Below are 18,613 nucleotides of genomic sequence, written 5' to 3'. Positions count from 1 at the left end.
TTTGTGTGCTAGGCCCATGCCATACATGCATGCGGGGTGGTATGTCAAGAGACAAAAAAGCGTCGTGGAGACCGCGATGTAGGTTGTCAACACGTGGCGGAATCTAGGCCTGTGGATTTCCAATGGCCATATACTCCAACAGTCCTTATTACTTAGGCCTTTTTCGGGTAAAAAAATTTGAAAATTTTCAAAAAACGAAAGAAAAGGAAAGTGACCAGTGTGTCCATGTGGCACAATTTGGTACACTTAATTGAAATAATCTAATGGTCATATTAATTTGGTTTGAAAAAAAATTCTACACACAAAAGCAACAAACCCTTACTCCACTAAGTGGGGTCAGTTGTACGATTCCTAAAACGCCAATGCGCTCAATTTTATGCCAAGTTTTCCGTTAGATCCAAGTACTCAAAGTCTTTTCTTAGAGTCTTTCCAAGTCTTCCTATGTCTTCCTCTACCCATTTAGCCCTAAGCACTCTGTCTCGCAATAGCATCTTTTAACTGGAGCACACGTAGGTCTTCGTTTCACATGTCCAAATCACCTTAATCTATTTTCTATCATCTTATCTCAATTTTAGCTACTTCTACTTTACCTCAGATATCCTCATTCTTAATCATGTCCTTTCTTGTGTGCCCACACATCTAACGAAACATTCTCATCTCCTCTACACTCATTTTGTGTACCTATTGATGTTTGATCGTCCAACATTCTGTGCCATAAAGCATTGCTGCCCTTATTGTCGTCCTATAAAAATCTCCCTTAAGCTTTAGTGGTATACGACAGTCGCACAACATATCCAATGCATCCATTCAACATGTAATCTATGGTTAAGGTTTCCATCTAATTCTCTGTTATTTGCAAGATAGATCCAAAATAGTGAAAGCGTTCTTTCTTTAAAAAATAAAAAATAGAGAAGATAGAGAAAATTTTTTATATGTAATTTCAGATAATGACATTGTGGTGACAGGATTGGTTAAAAATTATGTTAAAAATTAATTTGGCTAGAAAATAATGTTAAAAATTATAAAAATACAAAAAAATAGAAGTGTTTTTTCCTATAAATACCCAACCATACTCTTTCATAAAAATTGTAATTTCGAGTAATGACACGTGACGTATATAGAATTAGTTAAAAATCCTATCCAGAATTAATCATAATATTATCTTTTTATAAAAATTTAAAAAAAAAAATGCAAATTGCACGAGCAATTGATTTACGAGATGAATATGCACTTAGGCAATTAATATTCACCAAGGCAATAATTGTATATTGCCCAATTACCCGTGAACTCACTTTTATGCTTTTCAACAACAATATCGTCTTATCTCACTAAATGAGGTCTGCTTTTACGCTTTTATGCTTTTCAAGATCAAAAAAATAAATTGATGGTGTATTAAATAGGAAGCTTCAACGCCGCTGAGTCGCTGACAACAGAAAAACTCTTGGTTTTCATTACACGACAGATATAACAATGTGCACATTAAACTACGTACTACAGGAAAGGAAATTCTAATCCAGACTGAGATTCTAAATGACCGCACTATCAACCCTCGTCTGGCTAAAATTGTACAAACACCACTTCAAATTTCTAAAACAACAAATTACCAATTGGAATCTGCAGTTCCATACATCATAACCTTGGTTCATTATCCGATTATCATGAACATTAGCCTGCAGAAGTAGGAAATCATCGTTAGCGAAGGCATGTCGACGGATAATTTGTAGAATCTGCACTCAAATTTCAAGTGTTGAAATGAAATTACCCCATAGATGGTGCAACTTCACAGCTAACTGAGTGACAGATCTTCTCTCTGAAGGATTGGAAAATTCCATATTCACAGCTTCCTCAATGGAAGACAAGAATTCATGTTTTGCTTTCACTGGCAGGCCAAGGTAGTTTGGTCCATGCGTGGTGCTCAAGTCAGCAATCTAAACGAGTGAAAAATCATATTAAGCGTTAACATTTCAATTTGGAATACGTGTCAGTTTCCAAGTAAAAATTACGTTGCATATATGATATATCATGTATGAAAGCACTTGCCTGCTGCAACCAAGGAATTACGGTGCTGATAAACCTTTGTTCTAGGAGATATGAAGTTAAAGTGCTGAGAACATCCCTGGCAGTTTTAGGCGACAAACATTCCAGAACAGGACCAGTTCCATCAAGAAGCTCAACCAGAACAATTTCATCACCCGAACAAAGAGCTTCCACATATGCAGAGTCTAGGTCCCCTTCACATAGAAAACCTTTCACTTGTTTCCAGAGGTTATTCTTACTTTCTACAACATTTTGTCTAACTTTGGCATTAGAAGCCGAAGAAAACATAGCATCTGTCCTTATTTGACCATTACTTATCCTCTGTGTTCCCTGCCCAGGAATTTTCCTGATGTCTTTCCCAGTAGGATTCCTGGTAAGCTTCCCCATATTGTTACTCCATGTCTCTGCACCGTGTCTTACAGAATTGTTTGTTCGGCTCCTGCCAGTTGTGTTTTCCACCCAAGTATCAGAATGTTTCACGGACAACATTGAAGGCTGTCGGCTGGTTATATCTATGGATGGCCTTGGAGTGCTTGTGGAGAGCCTTGGAGAATGCAAAGTTTGACTCTGTTTCATGAGTTTGGAAGTTGCTAAATTTGAATGGTCCCTCCTGTGCTCAAAGTTCTGAGCTAACCGGTCTACAACATCCTCTAGACCCACCACCCTTGTTTGTAAGACAGACAAGCTATCCATTATGCCCGATGTAAACACCTGTTAACAAAGTTTAAACCAAGAAAAAATAGAAGGTTTAGAATATATAGAAAAGAAAATACGTATATTCTAACTTCTGAGCAATATTGTGTCAAAATGAACAGCATATCAGAGTTTTTCTCTAGGAGTTTTACACAAACGGTGCAGCTGCTAACATACATGCATGTCTTTATGTACCTGTAAAAGATCCATTAAGTTTGACTGCTTGGTTTCAATCTCCACAAGTTGTTTTCTAATGCAAACCACTTCATTGACCATTTGCGAACAACACCCATTTGGAGCATGGGAACTAGATTCTGTCACAGTTGAATCCAGACTTCTACGGTCGCGTATCCTTTCAGAGTACATCTGTTTCTCACTACCACCAATCTCTTCAGCTGCAAACTGTTGATTTCTTCCCACTGGCTTCTGCAAACCACCCTTGTCAATGCTATGAGTCACAAACTTTCCCTCTAAGTCATCAGTGACAAGATTTGACCCAGAAGAACACTCTTGTTTATCATCCATAGGCACATATTCATATCCATTGTCCTGTGTGTTTGTAACATCTGTACTCGTCCTTTCTAAAGTCTTTGTAACAGAGCTACCCTCAGATTCTTCATTCTGAAATTCGGGCAAAGAAGCATTGTAGGTCTTTGGAACTGCAACTTCAAAATGCCAATCATGTTCACTGGAACGTTGATGACTTTCCCCATAACCTGGACATGTTTGTCTAATAGACAAAGGAGCTCTGCTCTTAGTTAAGCCAGTAACAACTTTCTTGTGGGCGAGATCCTTCCGTCCAGATTCACTGGCACTAGTAATATCACTGTAGTCACCGCCAAAGAAATTTTCTGAAGAAAATTGGTATAAGCATTATGAGAAGTAACAGGGATAGCACAATTAAAATTTTGCACAACTACAAAAGAAAAAGAATGACATCTTTATTAATTAACGCAGACTATCTATGCACTAGTAGCATTTTTACTTTACTTTCTAATAAAACTGAACAGCTACACCCTAGTAATCCTGAGATTTGATATGCATCACAAAATGTCCGTAACCCATTGAAACTGTACCAGTTTCCAGTTCTTGTCAGCTTTATTGAGACTTTGAGAGTTGAGACTATCCAGAAAGAGCACAAGAAAGTAACAGAAAACAAGTATAAACAATTATGCATTTACATCTTTATGGGAGCATCCAGCGGAAAAATAAGCATTGAGCCAAAATCTAGCAAGTAAAATAAATCTTAAGCATATAAAAGAACAGGAACCGGTCATTAAACCTTTTATTGAAGATCCAGCTTCTGAAGGTTCAGAAGTATCAGGTCCTGGAAGACTTTTCCAGCATTGTACAGCCTGCAGGACCGTGTCCCTAACTGGTTTCACCTGCAACACAAGAAGCACCAAGAGGATCTGGTTTTAACCATCTGCATGAAAGAAGATTATCCAAGTGTAGATTTTTAACTAACACTGACCTTGTCAAAGCGACATGATTCAAGGGAACGAATGCATGAAGCCTTAAAAGAGCCCATGAAAGATGCACCACTTGAAGCTATTTCCCCTAATGCTATGCAAGCAGCTTTGCGTGTTGTCCAGTCATTACTCTTCAGAGATTCTTGAATGCTAGTCATTGCAGCGGAGAGAACATTTTGTGTTGGAGCACCCCCTGCCTAGAATAGAGTATCGAATTAAGCCCATACAGCAAGGATATTCTACCACACAAATTACAAAGAAGTAAACAACACATGTGGTATAAAAAAAAATGCAGCAAAATAAACACAAGCGTACATAGCATCAAAATAGGCTGTTGAGCTAGTTACTAGACAACTGGCGCTGTCCAATCCCATTCAATGATTAATTGAAGAACGCACTATGCCATGATTGAGATTTGAGAGGAAACACCATATAGCATGTTTTGCAAACAGAGACTGAAAGAAGATTACTTTGTACCAAAAATAAGTACACAAACTAATGATATTGATGCATATACATCAATCTGTGTATATATAATAACTTTTGTCTCAAATTTCTTTCATTGCCATACCTTGAAACTCAACATAAAAGGCCTCTCCAGAATATAACAAATACTAATTCAAAGGACGTGCAAATAGAAATCCATTAATTCAAACAGCATTTGGAAAAAAGAACTTTTAATAGCAGAACCATAATACACAACCTGTAATATCATGACTACTAAACTTACGTTTGAGTTTGAAAATTCACCTGGATAATGCTTCTGTTCAATTCAATGATTGCAGGCTTTGCCATGAAATGTGGGTTTTTAAGCAACTTTATTGTTCGAGTCAACATGGGCTGCAGAATTGAAACTGGAGGATCACGAGTATTGTCAATGACCCTGGCTAAGCACAATGCTGAACCCGCCTGCACTTGCCTGTTTTGTTCACCCATAGCTTCAAAAAGTGGCCTGACTAAAACAACAAAGATCCCATCACCCTCACCCATATCATTACTCAGTTTTGATGCTAAAACACCAACAGTCTCCACACATGCATCCCTCACAACTGAGTCTGGATCCCTGAGCCGCTTAACAATGCTGGCAACCATCTTGCCGAGATGCATTCCAACAAGCCCCTCATGATATCTAACTAATGTACCCATCAGTCTAATACACTCCTTTCGAACTGCACTCTTTTGTTCCGAATCTGTATCCAAAATACAAGACAGAAATGGAGCAAACCCATCTGGGGTTAAACACTCAGCCATTTTCTCTAGTTCCTCAACGCCTAATTGGTAAGTATCCCGATCAGCAAGCTTGTTCATTGCAATAACTACCTTGTGTTTTAGCTCAAAAACCACCTGTTGCGCAGTGACCCTCGCAGGTCCCCTCCCTTTAACAAGCCCATGTCTTTTCATCTTGAATAGCAACAAAAAAATACCCAATTTCCTAATTGCACAAGATTAATTCACTTCAAAGTTGGGGCTGCTAATTCAAACTATTGGATTCCTGTAAAGCCAAAGTAGAAAACAAACCAAATATGAATTATCATACTACCATGGTGAACTCAATAGCAACTTAATCACTAATAAAATGCAAAAAATTAACCCAAAACTTGAGTTAAATCTCTAAAAATACAAAATAAATAAAAAGATTCACTTCAAAGAAAAATCCACAATTTTTGAATTAGTGTTTTGAGCATCACAAACTGAAATCCAAAGTATAATCTTCGACATTTACGAAAGTCTATTAATTTTATAAAACAGGAAACTCTAGAACCTTAGAAATTTGAAACTGAGCACTTACAGATCATATTCTCCGTTGGTTCCACAGTGGAATTACTCGCCGGATTAGGAGGCTTTCGCGTTGCTACATCAGAGCAAAGTATCAGAGCTCCCTCCTCCCCCATTCTCTCTTATTTTCCGGCGCTTTCTCGGCACCCAAACAAAAAATCTAGAGAGAGAGAGAGAGGAGAAATTTTTGAAAGAATGGCTTTGAGATTACCGAAATTTGAAAATATTATAAATTATAGAAAAGGAATTAGTAAAATACTCAAAAGAAGGAATCTCAGAGAGCGTGTCAGGGACGGAGAGAGAAAATCTGGAGACACAGATGGCTTTTCAAATTTCGCGCTTCCTGTTTAGCTTTTCAAATTTAGAAAGGGAGCGCTTGGATTGGACCATGGGGTATTTTGGACCACTGATTTGAACCTGGGGGGTTTGAAAGAGACACGTGGAGCCCTTAAACAGCTCCTGATCTTCCCTACCTTAACTGAAAGATCAAGATTCGTTTTTAATTTTCTCCATGATTTCAACCCAAAGTGAACAAATATTGAATCTAAATTTTCTCCATGATTACATATTGATTTGATTTCAGAATTGGCACTTAATACTATGGTCTAGTAGTATTTCTCTTCATTTGTAAGTAAGAGGTTTTAGTTTCGATTTCGCCAAAAGTGAATTTGAACCACGTCATTACTAGCACATTGTAAGACTTAACTCACTTCCCTACCCTTTTAATGTAGATATTATCGTTTGTTCAGAACAAAATAACTTGCATCATTATCTCAATTTGAATTCAAACGTGACTTTGATTCACACTTTATGTTTTGAGAAATATTACCATCCGAAAAGGAGAAAAAAAAGGGGATGAAGAGCGAAAGCCCGCATCAATAAGAATACTTGTCGTGTTGGTCACTTAACCATGGCGAGCAAACAATTGTCCAATTTTTAAAACATCAGGTAGTTATTGAATGTTTTAACATAGTGGAACCAATTTGAAATTATTCCTAAAGATTCAGTAGTTATATGCACTTAACCCTAAAAGAATGTACGCAATTTAAATGTATTTGGTGGAGGTTTGGAAATAGGCCGAACCAAATCGAACAAAACTAATGCAATTTGGTTTTCTTTTCTTTTCTTTTGTAAAATGTTACTTTATTACCAGCAGAATATATTACATAAGAGTAGGCCCAAATACTAATACATAGACGGAAAAAAAATAAAAGGACCTCTACAGTAACCAAGAGCCCAAAACATAAAAAGCAACGAAGAAAACCCTAGCAGCATCAAACAGCCGCCGCTGGAAAGGCGCGTGCTGACCAACAGAAACAAAGGTCCCCGGCACACCCCTGATGACAAGCTAAATGTGAAACACATAGGCATAATGTCACACAAATTAGTGGCAGAGTTAGCTCACTAAGCCTGCAACACCCGACAGCGGTATTCTCCCAATGCCCAGATAGGGAATATGTTCCGGTATGCAGCATACGTGATCATACAGTTCCTGTTGAAGACACCCATAATTTCCTGCAAAAGAAAATATCAAAGGAAGAAAGATTAAATGTATTGACAGCTTTGGCATACAAATTATGAGGAATCAATAACATATATTAACATCATTGGGTCAATAACACTTTGTACCATCAGGTTTGTGTTCAATTGCAACCTCATATAATATTTTAAAAACATTTCAATCCCGTACACTTATTATTTCATTTCAATGTCAAACATCCGTCTCATTTCTGTGTAAAAAAAGGTTGTTACTGTCTAAGGCTTAAGTTGCATTGCACAATCTGCCTTGACATGGTTTAAACTGAGACTGCAGGTACCCCTGTCCGGTACACTAATCCCTCGCTACTTTCTTTGCTTTCACCCTAAATTTAGTATTTTAAAGCAGGAGGTTGTATGACATTGAAATGATATAATAAGTAAATGTATGAGATTGAAATGTTTTAAAGATGTTGTATGAGGTTGCAATTAAACACAAACTTGGTAATTTACCCAATATCATTTGTTCATATCCTAACATGTGAAAATCTTCTTGTTGGATACAGTATTCACTAGAAATCCGAAATGACAAGAAAAATGCAAAATGGTAGAGGCTTAGAGCACGTTTATGAAGGTTAAGCATCTTAAACATTATTAACAAACAATGAAGTACCTCTTGAGGAAAGTCTCCATTCTCCATTTGAGAATTTATCAAAAATCTAGCTGCACGGTGCAACGGTGTTGGGTCTCTCTCAGCCTGTTCCAACAAGTAAAACACCACAATAAGAAAAGTGCCAACACAATGAATAACAACAAGGAAAGCAAGCAACATCTGGAAGGACAAAAAAGGGGAGCAAGTCTTTTGGAGTTGACTTTTGGCAATTTTAGAATTGTTTGGTTGGAGAGAACTGGTAGAAATATTACTGAAAAATGTAGAGGATTAGGATTTCCAGGGATAGGGCCAGATTCTGTGTGTTTTCTGGGATTCAGTGTCTATGAAATTACTCGTTTAGAGAGACTTCATTCTTTTCTTAACGGGGATCATTAAAGCATGGATGTATTGTCCTCAGTTGTTAGAACTCGGAACTGAAGTGGCTTATGTTGTCTGATGAAATGCTGGTATTATACTGTGAGTTGGGAAGTAGAGGCCTTGTTTGTGTATTTGACGGACTGTTGATCCATTTCAGTGGTATTGATGTTAGTTCATTCTAACGAAACTATTTGTTCTCATCCAAAAGATTAAACACCTTAAATCAAAAGTTGCTGCACCAGAATAAGTTGAATAACAACCTACCAATGTACATGAAAGTATTTGGTTAAACTATATGCATACCTGGCCACCATCAATGAGAGCCAACATGGCCCATCCAGTATTGACCACGTGAGACCTATCACCCTCAAGATTTGTGTACACCTGTAAAGAAAAAGCAATAAGAACATTTGATGACATGAATCACAAAAAACCTACCAAAATTATACCTTCAACCAATTCAATATTGTCACCTCAGACAAGACACGTCCCATTACTATCAAAGTTACAAGAGTCTCTTTGTTGGCAAATGCAACAATATGTAAGGTAGCATTATGAATAAATGTAAAAGGATGGTGCATTTTCAAAAACAAATGTTAGAAATATTCTCAACCTTGCTAACCTGTTCTCTTTCAAATCATTGCGAGAGTTTTACCAAAAGAAAAGGCAAAGCACCCAAGACTAACTGTTTTCATGGCTATTTAACCATACATTGATGATGAGGGAAACAAAAGCATCATTTAGATTCAGCATATAACAAGATAGACACACTACAAACGCATTTTATTTTCTTGCTTGTATCAGAAACAACTAGCAACAAGACAATATTTGGCCACATCAATTAAATTTTGGCCAAATCAAGTAAGGAAAATATCAAATTACCGGAGTAAAGATATATGTTATCTGAGTACAGTCAAGGTCATATCCCCATGCAACTGCAGGTGGTTAAAGCTTACAAGAGATGAGATAGGATTGACACACTTAGCTGACTGCAAACCAATAAAAGAACCAATAGAAGAAAAACCTAGTGTATTGACCAGGAAAGGTTAACGAATTCCCATTTTTACCTGTTTTCCAGCTTTATAACCACTCAAAACATATACAATACAAGAAGCACACCAAACAAAATAACTACCTAACATTAATTAATTAAAATTTTCAATTTAAAGGGATTAAGGCTAAAATGAGGAATACAACAGAGTTTATAATTGAGAATTGATGAACTTAATAATTTATAGAAAATATTTTTGAGAAATAAGAATGATGTAAAATCAATGGACTTGCCTTGTTTTGACATGATAGATAACTCTCTGACCACCCACCAGAAGTAAGTTGTTTTGATAGCAGAAAATCACAAGCTTTCCGAATGCTAGAACTATTGTTGTAGTTCCTTCCAGCAGCCACCAACCCTTTTACCCCAAACCATGTACCATAAGTGAAGCAAACCCCCCATGAACCATACCTGTTCAGCAATTATAGAAACATAAAAAGCGTGATCTTGGAACCGATAGATCAGAGAAGGAGAAAGCAGCTAGAAAGATCTTATAAAGTAAGAAACATGGGGCTAACCATGAACCGTCAGATGCTTGTATCTTTTCAATAAACTCCGCAGCTCTTTTGATACAGTGTTCTATTTCTTCTCGCCGATGACCAGGATATAATTTCTTAAATGATTCCAGAGCTTGAATAGAAGCTGAGGTGCATTCAACATAACTACAGAGACGTGTAGTAAGTACTTAATTTCTAGAGAAAGAAAAATGGAAGGAGAAAAGAAAAGATAGAACTGATGCAGTTCAAGGTGGTGGTATCTTACGGATAATCAATTACAATGTCACCAAAGGTTTCAGCAGGGTTGATCAACTGGAAAATAAAAGAAACAGTAAAATAGATTAGGTCTCTCTGATCTCACGAGGTAACAGTGAAAAGCAAAGGGTTTTTATTTATATCATGCAATGAGTCCTGACATGCAATAGTGACTTCTCCAAGTTTCAAGTATTATTTAATAGAGAAGATGGGACTCCCCTGGCAAAGATTGTGATAAAGTGCTAAGATAAGACGTCAACCACAGGGTTGTTGCAGGAAAAGCGGGTTGAGATTACTAATGACGATACCATGAACCACATAGATTGTAAATTTTTCTTGTACATTTTCAATTATTAAAGGAGTGGTTTTCACTATCATTAGTTTACAAAAAACAGAACCTGTGTAAGGGGTTTGATAATATGCACCCACAAAATGAAGAAAAGTAAGTTTTCCTTTTCTTCCCAAATTATGTAAATATGGAAATAAGCACAACTGCACAGGCAGAGTAATGAAACTGCTTTCAGTCGCAATACAGATTCAAACACTTACGGAAGGAGTTATTAGATGGCAGTTATATTACTGGACACATGCTATACAAATTTTAGCAGAACCCACCAAAATAAAATGAAGAAAAGTGAATGACAATGGAGTCATTAAAATGAGGCTACCTCCAACCAACTGTAAGATCTTGTGAGCTCATATGTTGCAAAACCGCCATCATTATTCTGCAATCACATTATAATAAATAGCTATCAGCGATTAAAACAAAACTTTCAGGTCATAAATCAGTTATTACAGAAAAAAGCAACGATGAGTATTCATAGGAAATATGTAGATAGGGCAAGCTGCAGGGAAGGGTATTTATATGAAACCTGCATATGGGGGAAGAATGGAGCTTCATGATCAATTAGCACAGTTCCCATTTTGATGTAATACGTCCAAATAAAACGGCATTGTCACACACATAAATGTTCTCCTGGTCACTAGGTGACAAAGAAATACATGCTCACTCGCCCTTGAATTTGATATCAAGGTGGAGATGAAAGGGATGCCCTTTTAATGTTTTAATCTCAACCTTTGATATCAAATCCAAGGGTGGGTGACCATGAATCTTTGGCCACCAAATGACTAAGAGAATAGAACTCTTGTCACACATAGCACATGGCAACATACACTCTCTTGTTTGTATCTTTATATCATCGCAATTAAGGGTAACCAAATTCGTTTGTGGTTTCATCCCTCTCGACTTTCGTAATTAAGGGTACATGCCCATATAAAAACCACACTTGTCTGGAGACATTAAGCATTAGAAACTATAGAACATTATAAGGAGTTCTCGAGATGGCATGGGTGGTAGAAAATTAGTACACTTATCTACTTCAGAGTTCAGACTATCATGGTCTGGGCTAACCTGTAATGAGAGTATGACATTGACAGCATCGTAAAGCCGGTTTGCATCTAGTGGTTCACCAACAATTTCAGATGGAATTTTTGACAATGATAGAACAGCCTGAAAGAAAAAAAAAATAGAAATAGTGAACAATGAATAAGTAAATGCAGTGCGTTTAACTGACCAACACTCACTTTCAATCCTTCAGCTGTGCAGTCTGAGATGGGCCATCCATGATCAGCAGTTGAGAAAGGCCAAGCACCCTTTGAAATGTGGCGATACCAATAGTCCAGATCACCGGGGCAATCTTCTAAAACCTTGAGAGAAAATAAACAGTCAATCATGGATGTGAGGGGCCCATTAAATGTACCAGTATTAAGAAGAAAAAAATGAACTCAGATGCACAAGATCACCACCTGTGAATCTTTTATGTATTGATGTCCCTTTCTTAGAGTTGAACCAAATTTTTCTATAAGGTTGGTTGCGATAATTGCTTGAACAGAAAAAGAAGTGTCCCAAGCCTGGCTTCCATTATACCCCTGGAGTAAATTCATAACATCAGGTTACATGGCAGAAAACTCGTTAAAATGATGCTGACTCAATAAGTGCTGTAAAACAAAGTCAGCATAATTGAGTTTATTTGTAGGAAGAGGGTATTAAAAATCGCAGACTTTTTTGTCTGGGTAAGGCTGTAAGCACTAGGCACTCAATGCAAATATCTGGATAATTGAATAAGTCACACTTTGAGGCTATTAAATGTTCAAGAATAAATCACACTTAGAGGCAATTAAAACTTCAAAAACTTGTTCAACTTCCTAGCAATTGTTTTTCGCATGATCATCACACATATTTCTGTAGAAAAGAAAGTTTCCAGTATCAAATTATTGATGACTACTGAGTACAATTAGAAACAGCAGTTATGTAGCAAGCTTTAGGATAAGCATGCTAAACAGCTGTAAAGTGTCAATGGATGGGACACATTCCAGAAATATGGATTGTTAAAAATAGTTCAAGGTATGATGATAGTATACAGACCTGCATTTTCATGCCATCTTCAGCAATCCATAGGTAATCATAGATTCTTGGAATATGTAACTTGAAAGCCTCTGAATTCGGATCTTCTGCCCAACAGCAAAGCATATTTAAAACCTGCAATCCGCATCAACCCCAAAACTCAAAAAATTGTAATTGACATATAGATACAGTCATATATAGATATATGTAAAAGGAGGGGGGAGATGTGAACATTAATAAAAGGACCAAAATGAATAACTAAAAAGCACTTAAAAAGTCGTCCAGACAAAGGACAAAATAGATTAAAAATCAGTGAAAGCATTTTAAGAACCTAACTAATAAACCATTCTCGACTTAAAATTTTAATCACAGTATTATCATCATAACTAATACAAGTTTGGCATGGACGAATAGTGTGTGGGATAAAGGGACGGAATAAGAGGAGTTTCTTAACCTGCTACAGAGATAGGTGAGTAAAAATGACAATCAGGTGGATGAAGAGCCCCTCCATACCCACCAAAACCACTGTGTTCATGGTGGAATTGGTATAAATCTAGACAAAATTGTTAACTGAGACCAGTAAAAGACTATATGCAATCTTTTAAAATAAACTATTCTTCATCTCTCCTTCCTTTCTACCCAACAAGAGGAGAAAACATTTATATCCATCTCTCTTCCTATCCTCTTCCCATGTCTACAATCATTTTCCTCCATACTCTTCATCATCTCTTCCAAATGTAGTATAAGTGGCGGCACTAAAAGATTATAATTGCTCCCCTTAACAGACAGAAACCTAAACAGTGTATGTAGCGCCGAACCACTTGGATACATACCTTATTCACAGGTCCAATGCAAATATAACGAGTATTCTCATCTTCATAATGTATGTGCTCAATTGCAGTGCGAAGAGCCTTTTCTCTCAACTTCTTCCCAGGCCAACGCATTAAGATTGGTTCAACAGCCATATGAAGAGAAGACCAAAGTATATCTTGTACAAGGGGGTGTGGATAGTACAAATCTTCCTGCAAACATTAAAAAAAAAATGAATTTTCTTAAGAAAAATTCGGATCAATGTGAATGTATAGATAGATAGTTGACCGTATTCCAGTATGTGGAACAACATAAGTATGCAATCTGCTGACTATAGTCCACTAAGGTATTTAGAACACATTCCTTTATTACTGAAAAGAAAGAAATGAATCTTCTAGTGAGAAAAATTACAGTCAATGTGAAAGTACAGACAGTTAGTTGACTGTCTCCCAATTGATAGAACAATATAAACATGAAATCTGCAACTGCTGACTGTAATCCACTAAGGTGTTTAGAACACATTAACTGAACTTTGCTCGATAATGTAACCTTATTTTAATAGAAAACATAGAGATATATAGTAATAGGTAGAAATATGAAAATGACAGACACAACAATAATAAAGCTATTATATTCAACCCTTCTATCAAGCTGTTAAAGAAGGAGATCCAATATTACCGGACAAATTTGTATCACATCAGATGTTAGCTCTGATTTGAGAACACAGTTAGTTTGACCAACCTTTGCACACTGGTTGCGCGCCTCATTCCAATCTATTTCATGATAGGGGACATTAAAAAGTTCTTTCCTCAAAGACAAAACTGTTGGTGTGATTGGGCCAACAAACCTCTTCCCATAGAGGTATGACATTGGCAAATAGACCATGCGGCAGTGACACCACATCCTTCCTGCAGAGTAAAATGCAATCATTCCTCTGGTATGGTGTCTACTAGACGATCAAAGAATTATTCATGCATGCCACAAGAAACATTTATTTGAACTTTTACAGCAGAAACTTCATTTTAACTAAACAATAACCACACTAGTCGAGAAGGATGGCATTTGAAATCTCATTATAAACTAAATTTTGAGAAGGGAAGAAGCCCCACCAGAATACAGCATATTTTATTTATTGTAAGAGTAAGAATGTAATATTACTAGCAAGGTACTTAAACAATCAACCAGAGGTCAAACTTTTCAAAATTAATGTTGATGAAGGGGAAAACAAAAAAAGCCTCAGAATGAAAGTTTAAATGTATGCTATTGAATTAATATGACCACCTAAGCGGTGTTGATTACCATAGTTGATTGTGCATCACAAGTTATGAGGTAATTTTTCTATCAGGTAACATGGTAACATGCTAGAGAAAATACAGAAACCGCCTATTCTTTTTTTTCCCTCTCTGATAAGAAAAATACTTATTCTTCACAAATGCAGAGACAAATACATACAGGAAAAACACTCATCTGCGGAGAATGAATAAAAGGCAAGAACCTGGATGAATTGGGAGCATGTATGGAAGAAGCCATATCTCAGGGGGCAGGGGATTATTGCCAGACCATTCAAATGCTCCAAGTACCTATTAACACCCAGCAATGCTACAATGATTAAAGAATGCACTAGATTGTGTATATAAAGAATTCTTTCCAGCACAAACTAATAAAAGATTTGAAGGTCAGTTAGACCAACAAGATGAAGGTTAAGTTCTGAACTGATAACCACATTTTCCCCCACGATGTAATTGCAGTAGCACCACCATGGTCCAGAATCCACCTACGCCCACTCTCCATGGCTCCTTGTCCATCTTTATTTCCTTCACCAAGCAACCTTAAAGTAACATATGTCAAGACACTGCCAAACATAGTACTTGGGCCCTCAATGTGCAAGCCCCACCCACCATCTTTGTTCTGCAATTAAACATCTCTAAATTAACAAATTTTCATCCCTTGTGCAGAAACTCTGGTACACGAGACTTCTGATAAACAACCAAAAGTTGAGCAAATGAGAAGGTACACCAGTGAAAAGGTGCATATGTCACAAATTTAAAATCTAAAGTGAATCCTTGCCTGATGATTGTAGAGGTATCGACAGATCTCCTTCTTATGCTCATCAGATAAGACTGCATTCAATGCCCCAGTGATAGACAAAGCAATTACCTAATCATTTGATGGGAAAAAAGTGTTAGAAATGACTGATTATTTTTATGGAGTAAGAATCAAAGATTTTATTGCCTCCAGTGTACTATGTTCCTGAAGGCTGAGACAATTGATCTAAAATACAACCCACAACATTTTTGGATGACCTGGAATATTTTTCACAACTTAAGACCTTCCATTAGCAGCATCAGCACTTACCAAGCCCGGGAGTAGAAACATTGGACCTCCATAGTCCCCAGGCCAATGTCCATCATGGGCTTGAAGTGTTGAATGGTAACTTATACCCCTTTTTAATGTATTTGTCACTGTCTCCTCGGTCACATCTTCTGTGTCTTTTACTTTGACCTGGGGTAAAACAGCAGGAACTGGGTTCTCCTTGGAAAACTACAATTTGGTGACGAAAGATAAATAGTTATAGTCAGTGAGAATATATAAAAATAAATTAATATAGATAAATGTTTGAACATTCACAATCTCATTCCCCTTTCCCCACAGAGCAGAGCAAAAACAAAAAATAATATATCATATGAACAGTCTCCCATGAAGCTTAAATCTACTCACAATCTGACTAACATGTAGAGCAACCAATATATTCAACGATACTCTCTCACATGTTTTTTTATCTCAATAAAGATGATAGTCTGTGATGATCTGAACTTTTCCAGTTGCTAGATTGTAACAGAAAAGTAATCAAGGAGGCAGCTTCATTTTCTGGAAGAATTAAGTAGACAGTCATAAATCTTGACCACTATTCTAACTATGGAAGGTAGGAAATTTTAGATTCTATCTTATATGGGAGATCTCTGAACCTATTTTATATCAGAAAACTTAAGCATAATTATTCGAATAATATTGGACAAGATATCAAAGGAAAATCTGTGTAGAGGAGTCTCCTGCTGTTCTTAACGATTCTCTCGATGCAACGCACAAAAGATAAAAAAAATTAAACCCAAGGCAGAACACTAAAATGTTCTGAATGGAAATGCAAAGGTGAAGGCTTATGATATATTAAACAGAAAGAAACAATTTACCTCTAGGATAAAAGAGAAGGTTAAATTATTCCACCTATTAATGAAAATCATTATGCTTCTATTTAACGAAAATCATTAGAGTTTAGGCAATGCTTCTAGATAACCAGAAGTACTTGTGGTAACATGTTCCGAAAAATATTTAAAAGTACATTCTGCAAAAGCACTTATGGGCAGAAGTGCTATCTGCAAAAGGGGTCCTTACATACTAGCCCTTCACATTTAAAAATAAAAAAGAAAGGTAAATGGTTTACAAGATTTATCATTGACTACGAGTAGATTACCCGATATTGTGCAGGTTGCTTGCTTACTGTTATATTAGCTTAATTTAGTGATGCAAACTTTACAGTAGAACCAATTTCAGAATGGACAACACATGCTAGTTTTAGAGTTGACCGCTTCTAGTTGCACACTGGCTTGCACTTGTTCAGAGTTCACGTTGGTAATTTTGAATTCCAAAGTGCCTTGCTCAAAACTCAAAAGTAGTTCAGAACTCTTTTTCAATGAAACTACAAACGAAATGGCACTAAATTGATGTGGAATGCAGGGCTTGTCCTAGACTAATTCGATATTGATAAATATTTCATAAACAAAATAATTGCTAAAGGAGTCAGCAGCATGCAAATAACAATTAAGCTGGGAACAGTAGAGAGCAGGTCAAAAACCATATGTAGAAAATGCAAATCATATGTAAACATTCAACGATTAAACTAACATTATCATAATTGTTTATCCTCAATTTTTCTATCGCTGACTCTTAGACAGTGACATTTTATGAAGCAATTAGATTATAGAAGATTATTAATAAAGACAAATCCCCACTTAGTTTAGAAAACTCATCCAAAGGAAGACAAGACAACCACTTTAGGAACTCTTCTAGAAGACTCAAAAGTCTCAGAGTCTTCGCCGCGACAAACCCGCTACCAATTAGCTTTCCAACCCCACCAACTTCAAAAATAAAAATAAAAAACCTCAAGGACTTCCCTTTCTCCACCAGTCTAACAATTCAGTCCACCACGCAATCCCTTATTAACCCCATAACCACCAGTCAACTTCAACTCTAACTTTCTAAAAGGTAATATCACAACAAACAATTCAACAAAATACTAGATCCATAAACCGAAACCAAATAGCGTAAAACCGAAGTAATCGCTCTCAAAACAAGCAGCAGAGCTTTCGTTTTCATCAAACCATTCAGAAGTAAAGAATTACCTGAATGCGCATGAGCAAATCGGAGCTGTGCTTCTTAACGAACCGATTATTGTGGTAGTTCTCGCGAGCTCTCTCGATCTCGAGGAGCTCTTCGGGGGTGCCGAGCTTGGGATCGAACTCCCAGACTTGCCTGCCCACATTGTTCTTGAGTGTGCGCAGCCATGGACTCCCTCCCTCCGCAATCTTCAGCTTCCACATTTTCTGTTTGGTTCCCGGGAAAATATAAAAACCCAAATGCCAGAAACAGAAAAAACTAAGAGAAATGCAGCAATAATTCGGAAAGTCGTTTGCTTTTTTGGGATATTTGAGATCCAAAAGAGAGCGAAAGGTTACCAGATTGCGACTTTCTCAGCCGAAAGTAGAGAAGAGTTGCAGAGTGCGTCCAATTCAATTAAACACAAACAAACAAGTCTCTCTCTCTCTCCCTCTCTCTCTCCCTCTTTCCTACTCACCGAGTGACTGCGACGTTTTGAAGGAACTTGAAGGAGGCATGTGGTAGTTGGGAATTTTAAACAATTTGGATTGATGATTTCACAGAGAGAAACAGAGAGGGTGGCCGACAGAAACACCGTGATTGTTTTGGGATGCTTTTGATAACAATTATAAAATTCATGGTAAATTAGAATCCACAAAAGATAGGAACTTTTGGATTTGTGTGAGTTTTAAAAATTGAGGTCTACTTAAAAAAACAATTTTAGATGAATAGTTATGAATG

General features: G+C 36.9%; 2 protein-coding genes across 3 annotated transcripts; both read right to left on the bottom strand.

Annotated features, from left to right (window-relative positions):
• Positions 1–1,424: 1,424 nt before the first annotated feature.
• On the bottom strand, positions 1,425–6,168 carry LOC137736973 (TORTIFOLIA1-like protein 2). Its single transcript, XM_068476303.1, has 8 exons — positions 5,992–6,168; positions 4,953–5,694; positions 4,205–4,399; positions 4,013–4,115; positions 2,926–3,581; positions 2,041–2,748; positions 1,763–1,928; positions 1,425–1,670 (listed from the first exon to the last, which is right to left on the bottom strand). Exons 2-8 carry the CDS (start codon positions 5,601–5,603, stop codon positions 1,666–1,668), a joined length of 2,484 nt encoding a protein of 827 aa, XP_068332404.1. The 5' UTR covers positions 5,604–5,694; positions 5,992–6,168; the 3' UTR covers positions 1,425–1,665.
• An 854-nt stretch (positions 6,169–7,022) lies between these two features.
• On the bottom strand, positions 7,023–18,330 carry LOC137736974 (cycloartenol synthase 2-like). Of its 2 annotated transcripts, XM_068476305.1 has the most exons (19): positions 18,232–18,330; positions 17,899–18,099; positions 15,857–16,042; positions 15,569–15,658; positions 15,215–15,409; positions 14,997–15,081; positions 14,243–14,409; positions 13,525–13,713; positions 12,713–12,826; positions 12,094–12,216; positions 11,872–11,994; positions 11,699–11,797; positions 10,956–11,012; positions 10,298–10,344; positions 10,054–10,197; positions 9,769–9,946; positions 8,788–8,868; positions 8,128–8,211; positions 7,023–7,493 (listed from the first exon to the last, which is right to left on the bottom strand). In XM_068476305.1, exons 2-19 carry the CDS (start codon positions 18,094–18,096, stop codon positions 7,383–7,385), a joined length of 2,271 nt encoding a protein of 756 aa, XP_068332406.1. In that variant the 5' UTR covers positions 18,097–18,099; positions 18,232–18,330; the 3' UTR covers positions 7,023–7,382. The 2 variants fall into 2 exon arrangements, with proteins under 2 accessions (XP_068332406.1, XP_068332405.1); XM_068476304.1 differs by lacking the exon at positions 18,232–18,330 and having other exon boundaries at positions 17,899–18,213.
• Between the last annotated feature and the right edge of the window lie 283 nt (positions 18,331–18,613).

Source organism: Pyrus communis, chromosome 6, assembly GCF_963583255.1.
Source record: "Pyrus communis chromosome 6, drPyrComm1.1, whole genome shotgun sequence".
In the NCBI taxonomy this organism is placed as follows: Eukaryota; Viridiplantae; Streptophyta; class Magnoliopsida; order Rosales; family Rosaceae; genus Pyrus; species Pyrus communis.
Note: the sequence above shows the minus strand (reverse complement) of the source record. Positions and strands in the feature narration are given on the sequence as shown.